At 39.1% G+C, this 19,798-nt stretch overlaps 1 protein-coding gene across 1 annotated transcript in view; it reads right to left on the bottom strand.

The window, feature by feature from the left end:
* The window catches only part of dbn1 (drebrin 1), a 63,102-nt gene that overhangs the window by 16,277 nt on the left and 27,027 nt on the right, over positions 1 to 19,798 (bottom strand). The window contains exons 2-4 of the mRNA XM_046868353.1: positions 3,998 to 4,053; positions 1,162 to 1,274; positions 474 to 548 (exon numbers count right to left, since the gene is read on the bottom strand). Of these exons, the coding sequence (XP_046724309.1) occupies positions 474 to 548; positions 1,162 to 1,274; positions 3,998 to 4,053 (244 nt within the window). The remainder of the gene's footprint in view (positions 1 to 473; positions 549 to 1,161; positions 1,275 to 3,997; positions 4,054 to 19,798) is intronic.

Raw genomic sequence — 19,798 nt, 5'->3', positions numbered from 1 at the left:
TGGTTAATACGTTGGACTTTGGATTAAGGGTTATGAGTTCAAATCTTAGCAACACCAAGCTACTAATGTTGGGCCCTTGAGCAAGGCCCTTAACCCTCACTCTGGATAATGGCGTCTGCCAAATGCCAATAAACGTCTCGACATGATTCCGTCAGACGTACAGTATAAAAAACACCAGACCACACTGACCAAATCTACACAGCTGTCTCTTAGTGCAGACGTCTGGATAAGCCAGAAATAAGCCCCGCCCCCAACTATTTCAAACAGCCATTCCGTTTTGGGGTATAATTAATTCACTAATCATAACGAGCTGATTTAGCAGTAAGGGTTCTCACAAGTGAAGAGGGCTTTAAAAATGTACAAACTGCTCCTTTAATACTGTATAATCATGCACTTTACACAGACACGACACGACACAACGTTACCTGATGTTGAGATAAAAAAAGAGTTCACTTTACCTTACTGAGACCCACCTGGAAAAACTCCGCGATGGTGGCGACATGGCTGGCACAGGCGCATTTTCTAGCATCGGGGACGTCCTCACCAACCTGAACATACAAATCATAATGACAGTCATTAAAAACCCAGTCATCGGGGAACACAATCACACACTCAAAAAGCTGCAAAAAAAAAAAGTGAAGAAAATTACTGACGAGCATCAGCACACCGGAGCTCTTAAAGGACTTTTTTTATATCCACTCACAGATTTTTACAAAACCCTGAGCTGAATGGCGTTTTCTCGATTCCGTTGTTAAACAAGGTCGCTCATTTCCACCAAAAGGAACGCATTCACAATTCACCTGGAGTGCTCCCGGAGTCTTATTTTTATATTTTTGTGCCTTTAATATGATCAGTGCCCATTCAAAAGGAACATTACTCATGCAATACGCGCTGATTAGAGCGGCACACCGAGAAAACCCTCCTAATGACTATAATAAATGTGCAGAATAAAATACCATGCTCAGCAGGTCAGATTTAAGAACTACATCAGCTTGTGGGACACGGTGGGCTGATTCGCTTATTTGTCTTATGCTCCTGCTTATAAAACATGCTCGCACATAAAAAATGAGCCATCAGCCTCGGGCAACAGAACACCGACACGTTCTCCGAAGAGCAAAGCAGCTCAGCAGCGACTCAACGCTTTCCGAAAGCCTGACTCACCCAGTTGATGAGGACGTAGCGAGGCAATGCGGCCGCCGGCTCCTTCATGCTGCAGAAGCCGTACATGATGCGACTGTTGTCGAAAGTGACCATGATTTCACCCAGGCCTCCGTCTGTCATTCAGGGGCAGAAAAGAAGACTCGTGAAAACACTTACTTCATTTCAAAGTTTAAACACAATCATTACTACTGATTTCAGATTCAACATTTAAAAGTTTCGAGACTTGCTCTGTTAAAAAAAAATTACTTTATTTATAAATCATCCCTTTGCACAGCAATACTGTGCTCCCAGCATTCCTGCCACCTCTGGATTGTGTCCTGGAAGTCTTCCTTTCAAAACGTGTCAAGCATCTTCTGCGACTCCGGATCTCCACAACGGTTTTAAAACGGTGACCATTGACCAGGGTCTTCATCTTCTGGAAAAAGTCAGCAGGAGCCGAATCTGGCGAGTAGAGTGGGTGTGGAAGTGAGATCACGTAGATCGTTCTCCGACGATCAGCATGCGCAAGTTGCCGAACGGTTTCGAACATTTTCGGGTGCCGATCTCTCGTCATCTTCCAGTGATGTTCTTTCGCTCTCGTAGGCACTCAAAACACCACGAACGAGGTGTTGCAACATCGTCGTATGTCAAACGTACGTCACGTCAAACATCTCTGTGGCAGATTCGTCCGGTTTCACGCACAATTTCACTGTTGCTCTTTGTCCGTGATGATATATATGACTTGTAATAATCATGTGAATCACTAAAACCTTTTAGTTTATTAACAACAAAGTAAAAACACAGAATCTGTTCATCACTCCAGACGACTGTTTGCTTCGGCTCATCGTCTGGTTGTACGGTGAAGTCGGTCCCAATGAGCCGCAGTCCAGACAGAACTGCATGGTGTTGAAGTATGGAATGGTTGCCATGTTGGTTCACTTTCACTTTCCGGAATAAGTCTCCAACCTTCCCTGCTCCAAAACAACCCCAAACCATTAATCTTCAACCTCCATGTTTGAGTTCGGGGGTGAGAGCAGTCTGATCACATCTTCTCTCCTGTTCTCCATCTTACACAAGTTCTTTTGTTAGAGACAAAACTGTCTAAAATGAACACAGAACTTTCTTCCACTCATTCATTGTCCAACCCTTGTGCGTATTTGTCTTTTACCGAGTTTGTTGTATTGAAACAAAAGGTGTTGTGTCTGAAAAACCACTTTTCAGAGAAAGTGCATATTATCTGCTTTTCTTTATAGGAATTCATTTTATTTTTCTACGAAGGCAAACATGATTGAAGACCCACACGAAGAGAGTATTATAATCCAAGACGAGGTTAAGTGTGTGTCAGAAAGCTGTCCGTGTAAGTGTGTGAGCGACCTCCAGTGCTGAAGAATCCGCTGAGTTAATTAGTGGAGCAGACAGTTGGGTTAGTGACTCACTTCCCATCGGGTTGTACTGAAAGATTAAAAGCTAAATCAGAACCAGACAGTCAGACCCAGGCTCCTGGCAGAAGATGTGGAGGCGTGAACACACATACACCCACACACACACACACACACACACACACACACACACACACCCACACCCACACACACCCACGTCTTTAGCCTCTCCTGCAGCTCAGACTAAAAAGGATAAGGACAATTCCAAGTCCCTTTGCTTTCACTAATGAGTGAAAGTGATCGCACCACAGCAGGACTGCATTGGAGGTGTTAATTAATTTTCAATATCCTCATTGACCCAGACGCAGAGGCACAGACGCTTCATTATCTCACACGTTCTACGTCTAAGGCTATAATAAATATAATGTATATTTACACACACACTTTGTAAACAAAGGTTTATGGGAACCTGAAAATAAGATTGGTGTTTTTCTAACATTCCAGTCCACATTTAGTTCCCATTTGCTCTTATAATAACCTCCACTCCTCTGGGAGGATGTTCCACCACAATTTGTGGAGATGTGTGGAGATTCATCCAATCAAGAGTGTTAGTAAAGTCAGGTAGATGAGAAGGTGAGGAGGCCTGGGGGTGCAGTCCGCGTTCACATGTATCCCAAAGTTGTTCAATAGGATTTAGAGCTTAATAGCAGGAGATCTTTGAGTCCAACCGATAGAAAGTATATCTTCATGATATACTTCTTTGTGCACAGGGGCACTATCATGCTGGAACAGTTTTGGGTCACATAGTTCAAGCGAAGGGAAAATGTTATTCTACAGCAACCAAAGACAGCCGATTTATTTGTATGCCTTCAACTTGGAAAGGTCAGGTCTCCTGAAATGAAAGATCTCTTAGGAGATTTTGAAAGACGTCTCCACTGTCAGGATTCTGTAACAGTATGTCTCCTGACACAGGCTGAGTGTATATATACGTCCCCTTATGTATTTCTTAACTATAATATGAAGCAGGTAGTATAATATACATTAAAATACAATCTCCTGGAGAACATAAGCATCCATTCTTTGCGCCTACATGTGCGATTCGAAAATGATTCTCAATTGTGGTGCACTCAAATCGCACTCAAATTCTCTGCCAACGATACGTTCTGAAAGGTGACCCTGGATCTCCCAATGACACCCCTTATAAATTACAGGTTTACTGAGCCGAGAAAGAGAATCTACATAGTTCCAATATGATAAGCCATAACCTGGATAATGAGCTGGCATTTGCAGTGAAAACAGGTATTCATGCCGAATATGATTCAAACTCCAACAGACAAATCCGCTCTGCCCTTACGCCAGCGATAATTATGCTAATTGTCATGAAGAAAATGAGAATTATCCATCATTGTGACAGAGTTATTGCAATTGAAGCTGTGGCAGATGTACATTAGGGTAAATTACAGCAGAATGTGACCTACCTCCTGATGATGCCAGCACCAGATCGTTGCTGTCATCTTCGTACGTGTACAACGCCCTGGAGAGCACACAAAAGAGATGGAAAGATGCTTAGTGAAGAACACAATGAAACAAAAGCATAAAATACTAGTTCATGACTCATTAACAGAGCAGAAAATGTTCTCTAGGGTAATTTTATTAAGGCTTCAAAATTTTTGTTGATCAACCTTAGCATTTTGAGCAAGAATCAAATTGTATGGTTCCTGGTGATATCTGGAACTACCAAGATTGTTTAACATGCTCACAACATACCATATAAGTTTCCAACTGAAAGCCTGATTCTGATGCCTTATTCTGCCTGGTTCTGAGTATGCTAATTTGCATGCGAAACTGAGAAGAAATTGCAAGGAAAAATATATATAAAAGATATTTAGGTTGTTGGAAATGTCGTAGCGATGCAAACAGATGTGTTTAATATGTAATTTATAAAACTTTTACCACAGAAATATCAAAGTCATAATTCCAAACGGCATATTTTGGCTAAGTGACTCATAACTTTAAGAACTGGAGATTTATTTTGCCTACAAATAGATGAAACGGGCCGTTACACATTTAATACCTGAAGTAGGCAGGATCAATTTTCACCTACAGATGATTCTCTTAGTATTCAGAACACACATCAGTTAATCTATGCGCTTTGTGAACCCAGAAGAATGTAACTATCGATAAAAATGATTCAATGATTAGCGTTAGTTACATCATTTATTTCATTTGCACACAATAATCCAGCATTTGTTTCGTACATTCTTTCTAAAGCTCAGGCACGTCACGATTCCGAGGAAAAAAATGGAAAGCTCTCACCACCGGGAGCAAAAACAGTTCATTTTAGGTCAAGGAGGTTGTTAACTCCGAGGGGAAAAAAACGGCACTACTGTCTGCCACGTGGGAGGAACAATATAAAGAATTGCTGTTTGTATGTAAGACAAGCACTTGTATGAACACTTCATCTACTTTTATAAGAGAAAATGGGGACTAAATGTGGAATAGGAGGTTCAAATACACATACATTGAGGTTCCTATGTGGAATTTCTGAGCATCACATTACAAATTTAGTCCCTGCTTGCTCTTATAATAACGTCCACTCTTCTGAGAAGATGTTCCTCTAGATTTTGTGGTGATTCATTCAACCATAAAGGTGTTAGTAAAATCTGATGGAGCACTGATGGAGGCGAGGAGGCCTGGGGTGCAGTCAGTGTTCATTTATCCCAAAGGTCTTTAGGGTTGGAGCTCTATAGGAGGAGATCTTCCACTCCATCCCATTGAAAGCAGATCTTCATGGAGCTGGATTTGTGCACGGGGTGTTGTAATGCTGGAACAGGTTTTGGAAAATTTCATGGCACTACATGAAATAAAAAAATAAAATAAAAAAATATTTGTAATTAAAAAAAATTTTTTTATGTAGCTGCTGACAGATTCGATTTACACAAGATACATCTAAAATGGCACTGCTTGGATGCTTTGATTTTTTATTTTTTTTTGTGGATCTCATTCTCTTGTTGCTGCGAGGCGTAGGAGTGTGGTGCTATGCTACACAGCACAACAAACGCAAGAACAGAAGGTCTAATGCGTTACGAGGAAACACTACAGATGATGGAGCCCCAATTCCTTTGGGTTTACGGATTGCATCAATTTTTAACAATTCTGAGTGTACAGCGGCAACGTGTTACTGTTTAAAGCAGGATTATGATACTAACATGACAGAATTACACAAATATTTAGAGAATAAATCTTACAAACTACCGGCGTTTTTATCATCAAACAGACAAGGACTGGAAAATGTATACAGGAAGACAGCATTGAGACCATTTTCTACTTTCTCTGTAAAGTCCATCCAAAATTAGAATGATAATTTTGGATGGACTTTACAGAGAAAGTAGAAAATGGTCTCAATACCAATAAGGGTATACCAGGGACACGAAATGTGATTTCAGGGGCACTTGAAGTTCAACTACTGGAGCTGGAGGCTCCTCATTTCCTCATCTATCAGAGATAGCTTTCTCATCCTGACGGGCAGAAGTTGCTAAATCTGGTTGGAGATCGAAGTAACAAAACCAAACATTCTATTCTATTCCGTCTTTTTTTCTCATTACTAATCACCAACCGGTTCAGTTGCCGATGCATTAAAAAACAAACACATCCAGGCAGAAAAGAACATGAAAATAAAGTGCTAATGTGACCTTTACAACCACACAACAGCCCCAGGATAGAGGTGTAGACTTTTTTTGTGTGCCTGTGACGCCCCATGGTACTAAATCGATCCGTTCTTCTTGCCTCACCTCGCTCTGCCTGTTTCTCCTATAACTTGTTAATGATCAGCAGCCGCAACCCCGGGGAGAAGTCTTACTCACTCACAAACTAAATATGAGTGTTCCCATCAAGCCCTTGGCCTGATTTAACCTTCGCTCATTCCCAGCCTGTCACCCTGGCCACAATCCAGCAGGGCAAACAGATGAAAAATGAAATCCAAGCACATGAGAACATGGTGAAAGAACGAGTGAAAGATTTGTGTTAGCGTACAGATGAGAAAATAAAGATAACAAAAAACCCATGGAAACAGCTAAGTTCATTATACATGATCCTGCATAGCTAGCAAGATCCAACGAGTTGATTTCATGCTAACTCAAATAATTTGACTGATTTTACAAAATGTAACTAGCTTGCTTACATAACATGTTTTTTTACCTAATGATAGTACAGTAGCTAGCTCCTTTAACAACCTAACAATAAAAATATTTTAAATCTATTTCCAAACTAGCATGCTAATTTAACATGGTCATTTTAAGGGTTAACGCCCTTAACCAGAGAGTCTCGATCAATGAATAAATCAACACTGGTTTGCTAGAACTTAATATATCATCAGCATAAAACTCTTTTGAGAGAAATTATAGCATTTTTTTTTAAATATAAACAAAGTCAAAACCAACTAGCTAGCTACTTGAACATGCTGCATGGCAAAACTTTACTACCCAGCTGACTGATTTTTAGCTAGTTATCTAATCGAACAAACAAAACTAGCTTGCTAATTCACAAAACTTCACTAGCCAGCTAATAGGGTAAGCTGATTGGAATGAAAATTCATGGTGTTAGTGATTTGTAATAACCAAAAGCAAAAAAATAAAAAACTTAAGCATGTTCTGCTGTTTAAGATAAAGAATAAGAGTACGTGTGTTTAAAAAATGGGGCTTTTTGTGCTGCTGTGCCATGAATAACGTTAATTATTATGTACAGTATCAATATGTATATTTCACTATTTATATTTGAACTCAGTGAGTGACAAAAATACAGAAGGACTAGCAGAGGCGAGAGTTTTCTGCTGTTGAGATATAAATAAGTCTCTTCTGAAGCAGACTCGTTATTATTCATACAAGCATCCTTTGACCTAGAAATGCAGCTCGGAACGGCAGTAAGCTCGAAGCGTGGTATGCACAGGGTAGCGAGCGGGGGGCCTCCGCCATTGTGCTCCAGTGTGGGAATGATACCAACATGCTAAATAGCCCCCAAATCTTCACAGAAATGAGAAACAGGCTGTGTGCAGAGAAAACAAGCGCTGCCTGGTGTCTTTTCTTGGTTGTATAGTTACACGGTGGATCCTAGGTTTAAGTAAACCTTATACGGAGTCGCAAAGCCAAACGGTCAGAGGGACCAATCAGACCAGCAGCTAAAAAACATCATGGCTTCCGTTCTGTTCGGAATTGATTTTTGATTACATCATACATTCCACATGCCCGGGCGCCATCTATTTTAATCTGATCGCTCAAAATACTGTAATAATGGGGCGAACTGTTTTGTTTTTTCTGGCAACCCATAGTCATTGAACAGTTCTCAAGCCTTGCAAACAAAAATAACTTAAAATTTGAGAACTTCGCTATATATCCTTTTTAATGGGAACAACCAGTCATTCAATCTTTCATTCAGTAAGTCAATTAACTAATCACATGGTGCCAGAAATTCTATGTGAAATATCTGAAATATCTGAATGGCCAAGGAATGTGATTTTAGTGACTTTTTACTGTGGCACCATTGTTGTGTGCCAGACAGGGAATGTGTGTATTTCTATATATATATATATATATATATATATATATATATATATATATATATATATATATATATATATATATATGCAGGTAGTTGGTTTGAAAAAGGCAAATGAAGAGGCCAAAGGAAACGGATGATCCGCTGTGGTGACCCCTAACGGGAGCAGCCGAAAGAAGAAGATATACAGAGTGGTGTGGAAAACAAAAAACATCCATAACTGCTTTTGATTTCTGCTTTCAGGCTAACAGTAAGGCTAGGGTAATGTGAATCCAAAATGTTTAGTTTTTTAATATGATATAATGTTAAATCTTAAAACAAGGCCATATATGATTCTGTAAAACAAAAAAGTTTCATTTTAATCAAGGAGAGTGGCGCTCAGCAAATTGATCATTTCACTAAAAGCACAGAACCATAGTACCAACAGGGACACGAATGCAACCCAAATTAACAGTCAGCCCTCAAGGTCAAACTGCATGAGCATTCACTTTGGTGCACCTGACCTTTCCAGCCATATGTGGTTCTTCCCCAAACTCCAAACACATCGTTAAAGGCACACAAATTTAGACGTGGTAGAATTTAATTTTCTCTTCACGTGAACTAGGAGACCCAAACCTGTTTCAACATGACAATGCGGCGGCGCACAACGCCAGTCAATGAAGATCTGCTTTCCGTGGAAGATCTCCTGCAATAGAGCTCCAATACTATTGCACACCTATGGGATGAATGTGAATGCTGACTGCACCCCAGGCCTGCTCACCTTCTCACGTACATCAGTACATGACTTTAATTACAGCCTTGTAGCTGGATGAATCTCCACCAATCTCCACAGAATCTGATGGAACATCCTCAGAGAAGAGTGGAGCTTATTATAAAAAGCAGATTGTGTTCACAAAGAAGAACATAGCAATCTTATGATCAGGTGTCCACAAACTTTTGGCCATACATTGTATTTATAAAATACATCTTCTTAATGAGGATAAAAATCAGCGCAAACATGCAAACACACACACACACACACACACACACACACATCAAGCACTAATTCAATGCTGCATTGAAGTGTTTTTGTGAAAATATATATATAAACAGCAGAAGTCAGCAAAACGACTTCCCTTCCCTAGAGGAACGTAGGAAATCAAAAATCTCTGAATCTGTGATTAAATTAAAAAGAAAGCTGACCCAGATGGAACAAGAAAAAAAAGTTTGTCTTTTCTTTTTTCCAGGTCCTTGTAAGGAAAAGTTTTCACGTTAATTGGATTCGTCACTGACGCCGTTCGCTTTGAAGAAAATCAGAGGGATCCGGAGAAACAGCAGTTATGCTCAAATTTCCCCTTTTGTCATGTTTTTATTCCGAGCTGTTTTTCTCTCACAGAGGAAATCATGATGAAATCACGGCGCGTGGATAAACGGGTCACAGGTCCGTGTTCAGGACCCACCATTACAGGTTACATGATTAATATCTACTTCTGTTTCCTGTGCATAACCTACATTGGTTTTGCGATGCTTTGCTCAAGCTCGTTCTTCTAAGTCACAATAAAGACACATTACAAATGAACAAATCATTCGAATTACTAATTTTAACTTCTGAGCAAAAATCCAATGCCTTAACCGCTGTGCTGTCACATCCCCTAGCTAGCGAACATTGACCAGGCCTTAACTGTCGCATTATCTGGATTATTTGTTTAATAACAGTAGATATCTTGGATATCAAACTCATAACATTAGCATAACACTTTGAAATATCCTAGCTATTAGTATGCTAGCATATTCCTTTATAATAAGGTAGTATAACACTATAAAATATGCTAGCTATTACCTTTTGGTTTTATATATATTTCTGTACATGCAGATTAGTATTTTGGTCCACCCAAGATGGCCACCCCAATAAAGAAAAAAAAAGTAAACCCAAAAAATTATTAAAGCAATTAAAAGTGAATATTAGCATGTCTAGACTGTTACAAAATAATTGTATACACAACTAATAGCAGAAATTAGAATGATATTATGCTAGGATTCAATTCTATATAAAAAAAGGGGGCTTTAAAACCATGAAAAAATAAATAAAAAGTCTAAAGAGCATCATATGGGTAGGCCATGCCAGAGACACAAACACACACAACAGAACCTTAACAACTACACAACAAATCCTTAGGTTAAATCAAGACACTAATTAAGCGTGAAACACAAAACAGGTGAGTGAAATTAAAAGGTATGTAAAAAGGTCATGTGATCTGTTGTAGGCTGTTGGGGGTGATGGGAAACGGAGTCTGAAGCATCCAGACTGTGTCTGTGCATCTTTGCAGTGTTGAATACTCAATAAATACAGATAAAATAAATATCTATAATATAAATTGTGTCAAGTTTGTTATTGTTTTTGTCATTTCTACCATGTGCTGAAGGTGTTTCTGCAAGTCATGGTCATGTGGCATTGCAGAATACATCCTAAGAGGAAGTCGATTTGGTTTCAGTTCACTGTTCTGCCAAAAAAAACCACCCCAAAAAAATCCAAAACAGTACTGAGACTAAGATCATCGTTTCCTGTTCTAGAGGCTCAAAGTTCGGGACGGATTGGAGATTTCAAAACTCGAAAATAATATCAGCACGTTTATGACTATACCACATCTGAAATCAGGTCCATCAGAACTTGATATTAAATTAATAAAGAAATAAAAGAGAATAAGAAAACCTTCATGCGATTATAAAAACATTGCATGCACAAAGAGAGAAAAAAAATCATGGCTACCCTGAAAACTCAAACCAGTCCTTCGTTAGAGAATCAGAAGCTAGACTTCATCCAACTCCTCCTACAACCAATTCCAGATCTTCGTGGAATGTTAACATTTATTTATATAGGAGATGTACAGCAATCACGCATAACATTATGGCCACTGATCAGCATAACATTATGACCACCTGCCTAATATTGTGTTGGACCCCCTTTTGCTGCTAAAACAGTTCTGCATTTTGAGCTACAGGAGCTCGTCTGTTGGATCGGACCACACGGACCAGCCTTCGTTCCCCATGTGTACAAATGAGCCTCTGCTACCCATGACCCAGTCGCTGACCACTTTTGATAGACTGAGAACACCCTACATGAGCTGCAGTTTTGGAGATGCTCTGACCCAGTCGTCTAGACGTCACAATTTGTCAAACTCGCTCAAATCCTTACGCTCGCCCATTTTTCCTGCTTCCAACACGTCAACTTTGAGGACACTTTGTTCACTTGCTACCTAAAATGTTCTTATATGATATTTTAGCCAATTGTATTAAAACCTAGTGTAAAGATTTGTCATTGCGTTTTTGTATATTGCTAAATAACATTATTTGCTTTCAGGTCAATTTTGTTTTTAAAAGAAAACCTATTCTAAAATGAAAGGAAAATGGGGAAGGGACAGGAAGTATTGATTTGGCCTGTGGAGGGCACACAGAGAGAAACAAAGAGAAAAAGAAAGAACAAGGAGGTATAGGATGTCGTGTTCTCTGAACCGTCACACAACTCCGACACTGACAACCGTCTGTAGGACAAAAGGAGGACAACGAAAAGTGGATGAGATTACGATTAATATATATATATATATATATATATATATATATATATATATATATATATATATATATATATCAGATATTGATAAATATTACGATTGCAGCATTTGAGCAAAAACACACTTGCATTCATTCATTATTGCATTCGTAGCTCATGATTGGAGCTGTCGCAACCCTGCTGCTTGTCCTCAATTCTCCAAATTAAGAGATTAATCGACTTATTCATGATGGGAAGATCCACCTTTTACTATTAAAGAAAACAGAGAGAGAGATAAAGAGAGAGGGGGGGGGGGGGTAAAGTGGGGACGGTAAATGGAAAAAACAGAAATCAATTCAAGCGTTCGAAACACTACAATGGACATCTGCTTCCGTGCACCCGTTAGCCTGCTGGGAGAAGATCTTATACCAGAATCACCACAGGGAGCCTGACACGTGCACACACACAATTCCCATCTCCCTTCCTTCCTGCTCCTCACTTGCAACACACGTCAGGACAAGCCCTTTCCTCCACCATCCCCCCCCCCATGGTCCATCACCAAGGTAACCAACAGCAGCCCTGTAATTACCATGGTGATGGCAAAGCAGAGACGTCTGTGTGTCTGTCTGGTTTCCTGTCTTTCTGAATGTCTAAGTGTTCGCACAACCCGCGATGTTTCAAACACACAGCTGCGACAGAGAGCTCGAGTGCTTCACCAGAGGACGGATGCACCGCACTTCAAAAGACCTGCATACAAAAACATCTGCCCCACTTTCCTGCTTTCAGGGTCATCTCATAGGGTGGGCAAAAAGGGGTGGTCCTACAGGGCCTCACTCCCGGGAAGGGGTTGGGTTATCTCGCTGAAAATGTGTGAAATGGATTTTGATGAAGAATAAAGAGAGGACGAAGACAAAGCTGGACGTTCTGGAGAGGTTCTGTGAGGAGGCGTGGTTTTGGATTCCTTGCTGTGTATTGTCTAATTCAATGCTGTTGCATAGCGGTGGCAACAACTGTGATGATTGTATAATATAAAAAAAAATGTTTTTATTGTCTTAGAAAAAAATATATAAAGGTTTGCATGGTCGCATGTTTTCAGGGTGAGATTAAATCATTGTGAAGATCATTTTTCTGTAGCAAGATCAAGACCTAACTGGTGAAATACGCAGCAAACTGAGTTGTTTACGCAAAAGAGACATAAAAAAAATGATAATAGGAACATTAAAGTTATAATGAATCATAGTACTTTGGATACTGAAGTAAATATAAAGGCAAATACTTTTGTACTTTTACTTAAGTAATGGTTTAATGGGACACTTTTACTTTACCGGGGTCACATTTTACCCAGAGTGTATCTCTACTTTAACTCAACTACATGGTTTCACCACTGTCTACAATCTCGCTTGTGCTTTTCGCTCAGACCTAAGAAATTCTGTCGCAGCAAAAATGTGAAGTAATGAATTAGCATGCGCGGCGCTGCCTCCTGAGATCATTGGAGTGTCCTGAGAAGTTTGGCCTATTTTCGCGTGAGCCACTGCCCTCTTTGCCAACATTAGCAGGCCAGTTTTCGGCTTTGTAAGTCCAGTGTGTATGTGTGTATGTGTGTGTGTGTGTGTGTGTGTGTATGGCTAAGACAGTTTTTTTATGCTTTATCAGCTCCTACTCTTCTTACACAGGTTTGGCTCCAGTCCCTGGAATAGTAAGTACTCATTTGGGGACACACTGCGTGCATTATTCAGACAAGAGCAGCTCAGAATGGCGATCACACCCCCCCACATCCTTTAGAAAAAACCCAAAAAGGGTTAGGAATCCACCACTCCCCTTTCCCCACTGCCACCCCAAACCATCACCATCCTTCTCATCCTTCTCACTGAAAAACCGAGAGGCCAAAAAGAACCTGCATCACAGTGAACCCATTCTCTCTCAGAGTCTGACATGCTTCTATTACTTTGTTTTCGTGGACCACACAGAGGCACAGACTCGGCTCACACACACACACACACACACACTCACACAAACACACAACCATTGACAAGCATGTACCTCCCTGCTGTCATGGCGACGAAGACCCCAATCTTTCTTCCACGTCGTATACATGAGGGAATAGTGTTCTTTCACACCACTGTACCTAAAATGGCTCTGATGCAATTACATGCAATGACAAGGATTTCAGAAGCTGTGGATTCAGCTGGCTGTGGATATCCAAAAACCGAACCTGACGTGACTTGATGGTAAATGTATTCAGGATTTTTAGAAGCATAAATGAACACATCTGTGGGCCGACCGACTGTAATTGAAAATGAATTGTCAATGTATAAATATTTATATTCTAATCGCAATTTCTGTACTCTGGGGGATAAATGCAAATTCGTTTGCCATCGTACATTGTCGGAGTTCCATCATACATTGATCATACATTATGGTTTTAAAATGAAAAACAAACAAACAAACAAACAAACAAAAAAAATATATATATATATATTTGATATGAATTATATGTGGAGCAGAGCTTTATATCTAATTCAAATTCTAATTTTATTTGTCACACAATGCTTTTTTATGACTGTCCAACTTGTAAACATGAAAGAAATACAATATTGTTAAAAAAATAAAAGAGTAAAATTAACGTAAAAATAAATGAAATAAGTATAAAATTATATTAAAATATAATCTGACTATAAGTGTAAGTATGAATAAAATAAAATATAATATATATACAAACAGACTGTCCATGTGCTTGTGTTCCACTAGTGCAAGTACTGCAAAGGTAATGCAAAAAAATGCAAAGTGAATATTTGTATTCACTATTAACGTGGAAAAAATATTCACTTTTATGTAAGGTAGGCTAACTAGCTAGAATTGTACATAAATGGTTACATTGGATGTCACTCTGATCACAATTTTTACCCTTTGGAATCTTAGATGCCTCAATTTTGGCCTAATCTACATAAAATCTACATATGAGATTTAAATATTTGAGATTTTTATGTAAAATCCTGTTTTTTTTTTTTCCAAAATCATTTTGAAATACATATTTTAAAGGGCAAATATAACCCCTATATAGAGTAATACATATTTATTCATTTCTTTCATTCAATACTTTTATTTCCATTAAAGGTTCAAAAAAGATTATCATCAAACCAAGAATAACTTGAGAACCCTCATGTCCTTTTCTTTTCTTCAGATCTACCCAATTCATCCCAACGCCTAACCTCTGGATAGAGTTCTCTTCAAATGGAGACCACTCTGTGTGAGGATGGTTGCGCATGAACAGCCTTAAGATCCATGAAGTTACTGAGCAACTCATGAAGGATGGATTTGAACTGTAATTAATATCCACAGTCCTACAATGAATCGCATGAACAGTTCTGCATTTAAGTGTCTATCATTGAACACCTCAACATTTATGGAAGTGTAATGAATGGACATACAGTGTTGAGAATGAGGTTTCCTTTTGAGTCTGGTTCCTCTCAAGGTTTCTTCCTCATGCCACCTCATGCCAGTTTTTCTTTCACCACAGTCGCCACTGGTTTGCTCATTAGGGATCAACTTACAGTTATAAGGAACAAACTTATAGGCACTATAAAACATGGAGCGATTTTAGACAAATTGATCCAGAATAAATGTAGACGTAGACTTATATACAATATCTTTTATACAACTCTCTAAACTCTTTATCTCTGTAAAGCTGAGACAATGTCCATTTTTAAAAGCGCTCTCAATAATAAAAAATGAATTGACATATTTGGAAGGAAGCCTGGATTGTAGGAATGTCGAAGGCTGTCGGATATGTCCAACACAAAGCTGTAAATCCATACAGGCAATTTTACAGCTTTTGTCTGAGAGGGTTTGGACTGCTATTACATCTCAGAGCTGTCGAAAGGGAATGCAGACAATCTGATAAAAGTGAGAATCCAAAGTTCCTGACATGAAGCACACTTGGCAGCTGTTAGAGTGTGAGATTGTCTTGATATCTGGAATTCTGAAAAAAAAAAAAATCTGAATTCAAGAACCATATGCTCAAAGCTGGAATTACAAGCTACACGAGCTCTGGAGACATGAGACCGCCCCTTATGCTACTTTTCCGACACATGCCAGACATGGACATTATTTCAACTCGATTTTCTCACCTGTCACATTTCTTCACCGATTTACACCAGAGAAATGGGTTTAAGACAAAAAATCTTACATGTGTTAAGCTTTTTCACTTTTCCTGTATTGCAGGACAACATTACTCCATATTACAGCTATTTGTCTTAAAATATTCAGTTATAGCTTTACGCTTTAAGAAACAATAGTCCTCCAAATGTGGGATTTTCAAAAGTTGTGTTTTCTATAGTGTTGATGGATTCTCCATTCTGATTGGTCGATAGCTGTTGGCTTATGTATAACATCATAGCAACTATTGAGCAGTTTCGAAGCAAATCACAGTTTTGTATTATTGCACTTATTCTAATACATTGTCGTTTCTATAGTAACAACATACACATGGATGAGTTGGTTTATTTTTGGAAGGAGTCTCCAGTCCTAGACGCTTCGTAACAAGTCATTCTTTAAATCAATGGTGCTTAAAACAAAGCTGGTCACCGCATTAGCTTCAAGAGAGGGAGGAAAAACAGAATGCTGTTTATAGCTGCTATAATGCAAGTGATAATAGGAACAAATTCGTTTCGTGGACCTTCCAAAGCCAATGAAATACTTCAAGACATCTTTTATTCCTTATGTACACTATGATGCTCTGTTTATATCTTGCATTATGGCTTATATGCAGGACTCCAGTTCATAAATATGGTTCAGGATGTAAAAAGAAAAAAGCAACGCAAATGCTAATGTAATCAGAATAAGGTCAGGCTCAGCATTATGACTGTAAAATGTCCTAATGTCTCCCTATGGATCATCAGTGCTTCTCCTTTTCCCTGCAAGGAAAAAACATTTCATGGATCCGTTGAGCACAAAGCCTTTTGTCATGGTTGGAGGAGAAAAAAAAACGAGGGGGTTGGGATGCGCTGGTCAGATTACGTCACCCTCTGGCCTTTTAGAGACAAAAATGAAATCACTTCCCTTTGCTTTGTCAGCAAGCATCTGGTGCACGAGTTTCAGGGGAACGGCGAGATGGAGGGATGAAGGGACGGAGAGACGGGGAGTGTCGAAATAAATTTCTTCGGTCTGGGAATGTGTGATGAGTAAGAATGTTCAGGGAACTGAGCCTGTGAGCTGGGAAAGTACTGTAGCCTTATATAGTCATGGCTACAGCAAACGTCTAAGCAAAAGAGCTGTGTTGAGCAGAAAAGAAATTCGAGACCAAATGCATTTGGTTTCAATAAATAGAGCCATGATTGCCATACACACCTCTCATGCTGAGGTACTCATATCCATTATATCAAGCAGTGTTAGACAAGGTTAAGAAGTAATTACTGTTAATTGTGGTGATTACACACAGCAGGTCAAGTAACTTTGGGGCTCAGAGAGACCGGTGAGTGGGCAGAAGAGGGTCTGGAGACAAACTGAGCCCAGACGAGCCCAGATGCGAGGAGTCTTGTTGGATATCTACTTTCACAGCTGAAAGAACATCTTAGCCTTTTTTCTTATTGGTTTCAGGGTCTCCAGAGACTGCAGGTCAGAGTGAGCAGCTCGAACATCTGTGGCTTCAGGAAAAGCAATATGTCTGTGTGCATGTGTGGGATGTGCAACACTTTGGTATATTAGACATGGTAATATTATAATGTGAATGTACTTTACTGAAATATTTCCATTTCGAGGAGACTGTTACTGTAACTTCACTCTATTTCAAAATCAAATATTTGACTTTTTTACTTAACTACATTTTGAGAAATCAGTCGTTCCTTTTTATTTATGAGGCGCTTGGTGTATCTACTGATCACCAACATACAGTTCAGCATCGGTTCAACATCAAGCAGAACATTTAGAGAGGAATAAATGATGAAGAAACTCCAGACTTGAATTTGCAAGTAGTTTTTGTGCTCATGATACTTTTAATAGATATTAATCAGTGATCGACTCATTAATATCATTCTATTAACAGATCAGTGTGTTAAGAGTAACATTTTCTTTTCACATTGTTCACATTAAAGCTGTAATGATGTAAAAATCATTGGATACTTAAGTAAATTTGAAGGCAAATACTATTGTATTTTTACTCAAGTTTGAAGGGACACTTTTACTTTTACTGGACTCATATTTTACAGAAGTGTCTCTACTTTAACTCAACTACATGGTTTGTGTTCTTCGTTCACCACTGCTTAATGAATACTCATACACGATATTGTGTAAATATTTACTTATTGCTTGTCAGAACAAATGACAGAAAATATATATAAAGAATTAATTTCAGCTCCTGACGGCTATAAAACACGGCTACTTAAGCTACAGTTTAACCAGTAACTCGACTAAGTTTTCTCATGATCAAGCATGTTAATATCCCTACAATATCCCTGGGTGCTTTTAGATTTCTGATGTTTGACAGAGACATTAACGGTCTAGACCATGATTTTATGCACTCCACAGCTTCAACATGATTGGCTGATCAGGTTTAGAGATGTTGGACTTCTGATTGGAAGGTTGTACACTGTTGCCACTGCTGGGACGTTACAACCTTTCAGTTGTACAAATTGCGATGAGGGTCTGCCAGATGCTGAAACTGTGATTGCATCACATGTGTTCCTATTAAAATGGCCATATTATATATTACGGAGTGTATTCATTCTGTTTCACAGTGATATAATGTAGACGCAAGACCACGGGTGGAGGTGATGGCTTTGTGGTTGAAATGTTGGACTTCTGAGAAGGTTGTGAATTCAAATCCCAGCACCACCAAGCTGCCACTGCTGGGCCCCTGAGCAAGGCCCTTAACCCTCAACTGCTCAGTTTTACAAATGCCAAATACCATAAATGTAAATCTCATGTGTTAAGTAAGAGCGTTCATGTTATTCGAGTGCTACAGCAAATGCTAAGTCGTAGAATAATTCTGACAATTAAGCTTATAAGCGCACACACACACACACACACACACACACACATGCATTTGTCATTTAGCTAGAGGATGTATGTAAAAATAAATTCCCTTCACAAGGTTGTCTATAATAAGGGTCTCAAGTTACGCGTCCGTTTGTAGATCTCACACTCTGAATAAATCAATTGAAAAAGCACTTCACATCATGGCTTCTGTGTGGAGTCATCTGGATCACGATGAATATCTCAGAACCTAAGTCTTGAGCCTTTTCACATCACTGCAGCTGTGGCTATTTAAAAAAAAAAGGGAAACCCAGGATAGATAGTGATAGTGTGTGGATTGAAAAGGACTGCAAAAAAAAATGATAGCGAACGCAGATGCTCCATCCTCATTACCCAGACTGTGCAGAAAGCTGAATGAAAAGCTGACCTAACCCCGTGTGTGTGTGTGTGTGTGTGTGTGTGTGTGTGTGTGTGTGTGTGTGTGTGTGTGTGTGTTGCTTGGATCTGAATCTTGGGTTCCATACTGTAGATCGTACATCATACATCATACGTCACTCCATTTGAAGTCAGAATTCAAGCTGAGATGCAGAAGAATACAAGAGGAGAAATCTTAAACCTCGTGAATTGATGAAGCAGGCTGGATCTCGTTCTCCAGCCGTGTGAAAATCGCACTATTTCTATTTCCAGCTCCTGATTTTTTTTTTTTCTCAGCCTTCCTGTCACATCACTACCGCAGTCAGTCAGCCGAGCTATTTCAGTCCCTGCTGGTTTTGTTCTGACTTCACTGTGCACCCGATTGTGCACGGCTTTTCTTTTCACGCTCAGCAAAACGGAAATAACCAAGCACTTCTCCTGCACTAATGACCAGAGAAGGAATTCGGAATGTTATATATATTCCAGCATCTAACTGCAGTTACAGTGTTGGAGTGAAACTAATTTTATAAGTGCTATTATCCTTAGAATGTTTTGCTCTCAGGAATATAAACACCTGCGTAATGGAACTTGTTTTAAAACTAATTTGATTGAAATCAGAATAAAATTGAGTACATGTAAACACTTTTCCTAAAGTAAAAACCACAAAACATCCTCGTTCTGACTTTTAAGTTACTCAAGTATTACTTAATTATATTTTTTCTTTCTTAAAAAGAAATCATAAATGGCAAGGCGTTTCCTTTACCTACCAAGTAGGAATGAAATATCTGACTTTAAAATCAGCTAGCAAAGCTAAATAAAA

The sequence above is a fragment of the Silurus meridionalis genome, chromosome 15 (assembly GCF_014805685.1).
Source record: "Silurus meridionalis isolate SWU-2019-XX chromosome 15, ASM1480568v1, whole genome shotgun sequence".
Taxonomy (NCBI): domain Eukaryota; kingdom Metazoa; phylum Chordata; class Actinopteri; order Siluriformes; family Siluridae; genus Silurus; species Silurus meridionalis.
This window is presented reverse-complemented; position numbering and strand designations above follow the sequence as displayed.